The sequence below is a fragment of the Brachycentrus maculatus genome, unplaced genomic scaffold, assembly GCF_059751285.1.
Source record: "Brachycentrus maculatus isolate JH-2025_06_01 unplaced genomic scaffold, ASM5975128v1 h1tg001988l, whole genome shotgun sequence".
Classification (NCBI taxonomy): domain Eukaryota; kingdom Metazoa; phylum Arthropoda; class Insecta; order Trichoptera; family Brachycentridae; genus Brachycentrus; species Brachycentrus maculatus.
In genome coordinates, this window is record NW_028282536.1 from 13412 (window position 1) to 21932 (window position 8521).

The 8521-nt window shown below is 41.5% G+C and overlaps 1 protein-coding gene across 1 annotated transcript; it reads right to left on the bottom strand.

The window, feature by feature from the left end:
• Positions 1–231: 231 nt before the first annotated feature.
• On the bottom strand, positions 232–1883 carry LOC148298471 (uncharacterized). Its single transcript, XM_088276852.1, has one exon. It carries the CDS (start codon positions 817–819, stop codon positions 259–261), a length of 561 nt encoding a protein of 186 aa, XP_088132978.1. The 5' UTR covers positions 820–1883; the 3' UTR covers positions 232–258.
• Between the last annotated feature and the right edge of the window lie 6638 nt (positions 1884–8521).

Below are 8521 nucleotides of genomic sequence, written 5' to 3' on the forward strand. Positions count from 1 at the left end.
ACAGCCGTCGGCATAAGTCAGCCCATCTAAGCCAACCACAACTTAGGAACCATCAAACCTGGAGTCACCATAGTCTGCAGGAAATGAACACAGCGAATGAAGCAGAGGCTTCTGATTTTTTCATTTTATTCAATTATTCTAAGCTTTTTCAGTACACTAATTTAATATAATATATTGACTGACAATCATTTACATTCACGAACTGTAGACTGACTCCCAGGGGAGTTCGCTTGCATCAGCTAGAGCTTTGGAGAGCATTTACTGCGCGAATTGGTTGTCGTGCTTGTATTTTAAGGATTTATGATAGTAGCTGATGGCCTTGTTTAATTGATCGTTGAGGTGGTAGAGGAAGCCCAAGGAGAAGTATGTTTGGGGGTTGGCTGAGTTGAGGCAAACGCATTGCTCCATTTCTTTGATAGCGTTCTTGTAGTCTTTTAGTTTGCGGTAGGAGTGAGCGAGGTTCGTGAGGATGGTCTCAGTCACCCAGAAGCTGGCCTCGGGTTTGCAGAGGGAGTAGGCTTTGAGATGAAAGTCTCTTGCCTCCTTGTAATTCTTCTGCTTGTAGCTGATGACGCCGAGCTCGGAGTAGATCAGCGGGTCAGTTGGGTTGATTTCCCTGGCCTTGATCAGGGAGAGAGTGGCAGTCTTGAGATTATTGGTTCTGAGATACTCCATACCCATATAGAGGTGGGCTTGGGCACAGCCTGGGAATAAGCGCACGATTGTCCTGTAAATCGACATTGCTTGGTCTGACTCGTCCTGCACGGCAAATGAGTGAGCCATCCCGATCCAAGCATAGACGAAGTTCCTATCCAGCATGATGGCTTTCTGGAAATACTTCCGAGCGACCTCATACTTTTTGCAGTGGTAATAGTAAGTTCCGACTGAGAACCAGCTCACTGGATGACTGGAATAGTTTTCCACCAAGCTGTGTGCGCAGTAGTAAAGATCCCCAGTGAGTCCGAGGTCGAGCAGGCATGTCACATAGATGGGAAGAATTTCGAAACATAAGGGATCCTTCCGGATGGCCTTGAGACAGAGTTCGTGAGCAGCAGGGATCTCGTAGTGTTGGTGATGGGTTTTGGCTTTGATGCAAAGAATATCTATGTTCTCTTTCTGAACAAGCAGTTCGAAGATTGCCTATTTTCTGGGCTCTTCGTCCACCATCACCTGTAACAGATGGGTCTCGTCAATGTTTTTAATTTTCGCCAGGTATATTTTGCGCAGCCATTGGTCTTCTGGCGAGAACTCCAGCGAATTCAAAAGCTAATCTTTTTGGGCCCCTGAAATCAGTTGGCAGTTGATGAGCCTATTGATGGCCTCCACATTGGTGGGGTCCTTTTTGAGGCACTCTTAATAGTTCTATATGGCCATGAGCTTATTTTCCTGGGCTTCGTAGCATTGCGCCTTGATAAAGGCTCGACAGCTTTCCATTTTCCGGTTGAAGTACGTGTTTTCGAGCTGCAACTAAAGAACAGTGAGGCATTGGTCGTATTGCTTATTCAGGAGAAGGGCCCTGGCTGCTAGAAGTTGGAAGCTCACATTTTGATTCAGATACTTTTGCATTTCGAAAAGGGAATGCACTCTTTTGTAGTCCCCGTTTCTGAAGTAGCATTAGCCCATCAGGTAAACAACTCCGATGTGGTTGTTCGAAAGTGTCAGGAGCTTATCGCAAAAGAATATGGCATCAGGGTAGTTATGCAGGTTTAGGTTGTCGATTGCGAGCTCATACAATCTCTTCAAGCACTCATTCCCGAGGATCAGACTTTGGAATGTCTCGAGCTCAGGGAAGAAATGTTGAGGGTGGTTTCCATAGTAAGGCTGCAGCAGTTCAGCGAGAAAGAAGGTGCGCTGACCTTTCGCAGGAGCGAATATAGTGGGTTTTTTTTGACTCATTTTAATTCAAATTTAAAACGATTCTTAATTGCCAAAGGTTGGGAATGATATTGTATTATTTAAACAAAAGATGTCAGAAGTGGAAGAGACAATGAACAGGATGCAGACGCATAAGAATGTGCAAGGCATAGTGATTGTAAACTCAGAGGGCAGCATCATTCGAAGCACATACCAGAATTAAAGAAAATAGGAAGGAAATGAGCTGGCTAGATTGATTCCTCAGCTCGTCATCAAGGCTAAGACCACAGTGAGAGATTTGGATACTGGCAACGACCTCAAATTCATTCGGCTCAAAACCACTAAAAACTAGATCCTGATTGCCCCCGATAATTAGTTCATTCTGATCGTAGTGCAAGGCCAGACCTCGTAAAAAAAGGAGGAGGAGGAAGTATGACAAATTAACTGATCTTCTCGAATCCCTAATTTATTTAATATCATGCCTAAAACTATTTCATGTCATTACCTTATCTGTTCACTATCATCGTCTTATTTTTTCAACATCATCGTCTTATTTATTCAACATCCCTCGATCAGCCCTGCCTCCGAATTATGAAACTACTTCACATAGATATATTCAGGTATAAATTGTCATAAAATATATTAAAAAGCAGCGATCAAGCAGATAAAGGCATACTCAAGATATGGGCCATTCTTCATTTAGTTACCATTTTAACTACATACAGGGCAAAGAGCGCAAATATGAGGGCAGCCAAGATTATTTATACTTTCAATGCGAAACCAGATTTGGTCTGTTTGGCCACAATAACACTCATTTTGATGTTTTCACTTTCAGTATGTTGCGAGTTTACGAGCAGACTCTCCTCATCCTCCACGGTGGGTAATGTAATCCTTCTCTTCTGAACATCGAACTCGGTTGCATTGATCGAATCCTACAATAATGGGTTGCATAGATACTATAATGTTCTCGAGGACATATTTGAATTTTGTCTCGTCGTAGTTGTCGTAGAAGATATCGGCCACAATACGTAGATAATTAAACATGCGTTAATGTTTCTATGGTAAGGGATACGCTACTTTGCTGATGTTCGTCACCATGACAAAGATGAGTGAGTCCTGGCTGAAGTAGTAGAGGCACTCAAAATTGAGCATGAGGTGCTTGACTGTTTTGGATGGATTCGCTTTTACTTTGGTGATAAACTTTGTGAGCAATGCATGTAGTCGCCGGGAATGGTTCTAGTTGCAAATGTAGCATTCAATCGGGTTTTAATTATCAATGATTGCGTATAGTTGAATCATATCTGTTTATATATTATAGTCATTAACACGACACAACGCGGCATGATAAAGTGTATGGAATTGTGAATCAAGCTACTTGCATTAATTTGTGATGGTAGGTATATCCTTTGTGGAGAATTCTGGGAATCTTCAAAGACGAGGCATTCAGAAATATTCCAACTATCACATACTGTTTTATGATATTATTATCGAATAAAATAGAATACAATAAAATAAAATAAAATAAAATACAATAAAATAAAATAAAATAAAATAAAATAGAAAAGAAAATTAAAATAGTAACATTTCTGATGCTTTTGGAATACTGAACAGGCAACAGTTTCCAAAATGGGCTTTGCAGCAATAATGCCAACGATGAATCGCATATTCCATGCGGATCGGAGCAGGAATTTCTCCTTTCACGCAAACTATCTCCGAAACTCCATGCTTCTCACATCAACATCTTCATTGTTATCAGCAATAGCTTTGACCTGTTTGGCCAGGTCTATCATTTCTTTGGCAAGCTCCATCAGCCTACTATCGGTTGGATCTCCGTACCAAGACTATATTTTGATGCCATTGGGCTGCTGTAGCCTGAAATTAGCCTATATGTTGTCGACTAACAGTATTCTATTAAGGTCACGGCCGACTCGGGAGAGGTCTTTGGCATAAACTTTATCGATGCGGATGGCGTGCTGCCTGTAGAGTCGAAACTCTATGAGCTTCATTCGATCCAGAATCAGATCGGCATATTAAGATAGGCCACATGTGAACACTCCTAGTTCGTAGTGCTGGGAGAGTAGTGACAAGAACTTGAATAAGTTTGGCCTGAGGAGGAATTTGGCAGTGGCGACTTGGTAATGAAGGAGGGTCTCATCCAAATCCAAAACCAGAGTGAGTTGCTTGGACGAGCGGTAATGTAAATAGGGGGATGGAGAGGTCTCCAGGAACTGTATATTATATGAGGACCAGTCATTAGCTAGCAAAGACACCGAGTAGTGTTATAGCAGTTTATAGTAAAGGAAGTTCGCGGAGGCAGAAGAGCATTTATGGTAGTACAAGCTATGGAATTTAAGTATGCTTTTGTATTATCTCATGAGCTATTGTATGCTCGATTGGAGGCTGTGCAGTATCATATCGAACTACATACCATTGCGCCCATTCTCGCTGCTGTTCCAATTCGAAAGCAATTACAGATGTTCAGCATTTAGTTAAATCTCTATTTGCTCATTTATAATTTGCATATAACTAGGATTGGAAGTACCAGTATCAGTATCAGCAGTATCAGCTATGTGTTGATCGAACTGGTATAGTTGAGAATAGACAATGCCGTAAAACTATAGTAGCAGCTAAATGACGGCCTTTATGCTACGCTGAACAGAGGCCATGTGATGCCGGTTATTAATCAACATCTCTACAAGCAGTATGACTGCCAATTTCTATAAGTATATAATCCTGCTAATTGTCGGACTCGCTTTATGCTCTTATGGCAGTTGCGTCCGATGCTTGTTCAGCTACCGATGATTGTCGTGGCATTTATAGAGATCTTCGCATTCGTAGATTTGCTCGAGTATGGCTGCATCGGCACTTTCATCCAGAACATACCTCCTCACTGCATCTATGATTTTATGTTTCTTCTTATTCCCATTGCTATTCGCGTTGCTATAGACACGGTTGAGTTCATCGTAGATTGAATGGAGGTTGCTGTAGTTCTTAAATACCCGCATGAACGGGTTTGTTGATCTGGAAAAGGATTGATTCGCATATAATGCCTCGCTGTTGGTGTGTGTTTAATTCAGCGTATTATTGATATCCAGGAGTATCCTTTGCATCTGAGGGACCGACAGCCTTAGCACCTTCAGAACATTGGCACATGACATCTTGGTATGTGATCCTTAAGTGTGATCTACTTTATGATGGGATGACTTTCTCAAGTTCGTTGTCATTGCACTCTTATTGTTGCTATTACTGACCATATTGGCTGCATGTTTGTATTTTGTTTTAGGCTCAGTCACGATGTGGTATCTACCCTTATTGCTGTTCCTGTTATCGAGCTTGGATGGAGTTGGAGAGAGGCTGTCAAGTTTTATTTATTGGCTTTTGTATCTTAGCTTGTGTGGATGCTAATGTGTATTTGCATTCTGGTTCCCAATTTTATACTGATAACTGCCAGTTCGCTGATGGAGGAGCAAATGCACTTTGGATAGATAAGGAGATTCTTGGCTTTTAGGTTTGTTCTCCCTGATCTCACACATTGCATCTTTCGATACGCTCAGGATATTGGCGATACTTCGCTATTTATGTTCCGACCTTCTGATCGATGGCTTTGGGAGTACCCATTTATCTTTTAAACTGCTCTTATTGCTGCAGTATATTCGATTAGATTAGGTCTCTGATTTGTTAACTTTATTGGCTGTTAGTTTATATGGCCGCACTTGCAGTTGCCGGTAAACGCTATGGTTAATGGGGAAGGGTTTTGCGAGGGCGCTGTGGCAGTAATTGGTGATGGCACTTGATTGTTAGTGACTGGCTTTACTCGATGAGGTATTCATATAATATTAAGATTATTCCTACTATTTTATTGTATGTGTACTATTCTGTATACTATACGAATATTATTGTATCTGTACTATTGTGTATACTATGCGCATAGTATGTGCATAGTATTGATTGTGGCATTTGATGTTATAGGATATTGTTAATTTTAGGTGAGGCAGAGATGGGCCCGAAAAAGAAAGCATACGTGCTGTACTCGTTGTTAAACACGGTGAGCCCCAGAATATACAAGACGAAAGCCACTGTGCAGAGACACATCAAATCCAATCCCTCTTTCTCGTTCTACGAGTTTGCCAGCGAGGAGGATGCAGCCAACTATATTTCCACCCTCTAGGCCAAGCTAATCAACGCCAATGTCGGCCTCAAGGCATCCATTCAACTCCAATCGCACTCACAGCAACACACACACCACCAGTCACATCAATAGAAATAGTCATAACCATAATCGCAGGCATAACAGCAACCATAGACACAAGCATAGACACAAGCATAGACACAAGCATAGACACAAGCATAGACACAAGCATAGACACAAGCATAGACACAAGCATAGACACAAGCATAGACATAAGCATAGACATAACCATAACAATTACAGCAACAATCCCAATCAGTGGTGTCATAGTTAATGAAAAGTAATCACACGAGCAATATCGAAGACATTGAGAATGGATACCGGAATGATCATGACTCAAAATAGGAGAGACAACCCAATATTGGAGAAGATAAATTGCAACCTCAACAATTCTAAACATAATCCATAATGCAACTACCTAATGAGCAGCAACTACCTAATGAGCAGCAACCACATTAATCATAATTTAAACAGTCGCACCTAGAGCAATCTTAATTGCCACACCCGAAACAATCAACACAGCAGTAGACATAAACACATACCCCACTATCACCATCCCCATAATAAAGAGAGGCCGTCGTCATTCAATCCCATTAATAAAAACATCATCAAGCACTCTCACAGCACTCCAAAATTCAAATAACCCACGAGCTACTCGAACCAATACTGTAAGAGCAATTGCTCATGGAAAGGGACAGAGGTGCCATGCATACTCCAGCAACTGCTAACAATAATCATGGAATGGAACTCGAAGCCATAAATACAAAATAGCTCAGTCATTCCAATGGCTATAATTTACAGTAAACTCTTGCATTTGTAGGTAAATAGTAACTGAAATTACAATAGGAAGAAACATCGCAATGGCTGTAGAATACTACGTCAACAAAATAATCATAGCGATAATAATAGAGATAGCTATCGAATTCTGCATTAACTCACAGATAGGAATAACTAGAAAAATATGAATACCTTAACTTCAAATATAATACGGATAATGCAGTATAGCTCGTCAACTAAGTTCAGAGTCATTACAAATGGTACCGCCCCTCTTTTCTCCCAGCTACCAATGCAGTCATCCATCTGCAGTTCTAGCGCAGGCAAGAGCCAGGATTCACCTTTGGATCCTATAACTATCACCCACATTCGCAGCATAGATGGCCAATGTCGATTACGCGTGGCAACCAGGCCATGTTGCAGACCGTCATGGCCACCATGGCTGATATCATCTACACATCGGCCAGCAACATTAATAGTAGCAGTTCCAGCATGAATAGTAGCAACAATGTGCAAATCCGCGTTCCCAGTCACATTCTACATAAAGGCTTAAACAGTTTGGATCAACGAATAGTGAAAGCCGCTGTATTAGTTCAGAAGCTGAAACAGAATAGCTTTGAATTGTTATGAATGAACAATGAAACAACTGAGTATAATAGGGCAGTTCATAACTAAATGATATATAAAAACATGTATCAAATAGATGTGCATAACTAAATCAGAGGTCCTATTATTTTGATATTCCTTCCAACGAAATGCGCACTTCGTTATTGATTTTGATTCTATCGAAGTGCGCCATGAACATTGTACTGTAGTTATATTTATTCGACAACAAATCCCGAACTTCTTTGATGTCTCTGCCTTTACTCTGGTTGTGATCGTTTTTGTTGCCTGTATCATCGCCATCTTCGTGGTGCTCATCATTTTAGTTATGCGTTCGGTACTCGCACATCTCCACACTCTTGAAATTGGACATCATACTGAAGAGTATATAGTCGCTCACCAGCACGAAACACAAACTGCGGGGATTGGCCTGGACTGAGTCGACAAAGGCAAGAGATATGGCCCATTATTCCTCAGGCTGAGCTCCGTCTACGATTTCATCCACCAGAATTAGGCAATAGTTGCTCATTGTTGGATTTATCTTATGACTCTCAGCGTTGTCCAGAACATTCTTCATGGCATGTAGCTAGGTCTGGAAATGGCTGAGTTTGTTCTCGAGACTCTCGTATGTGTTGATTTTGCTCACCATCGTATTATAGATGCGGTTGCTATATTTTCTCAGGGGGACTAGGCAGCCCATCTGGCCAAGAATTGTCAAGTAGCCCATCGCGGTCAGTAGCGTTAGTTGGGCGCAGGAGTTTATCTATTTTTTTAGAGCTATCACCGTAGTTTTGGGGTTAATTGTAAGGCTGACCTCTTCGGAAAGCTTGTTCAGTTTCTCATATGACCAGACTGTCCTCAATTTTTACAAGACTATCATGTGCTCCTTTTGCTGAAGGCCATGTGATTCGGCCTAGCGATGGAACTACGGCCGACAAAATTCTACCTGGTGCATGGATGAGTACTGCCGAACAAAGCCAACAAAGCCCACGATCATATCCAGCACAGATATCCAGTAGCTGGTCTCAAAGAGAATATTCAAGTTTTGCTGGATCTCGAGGATAATCTTGAGCAGCAGACTCTCTGATTCGTAGATCAGCT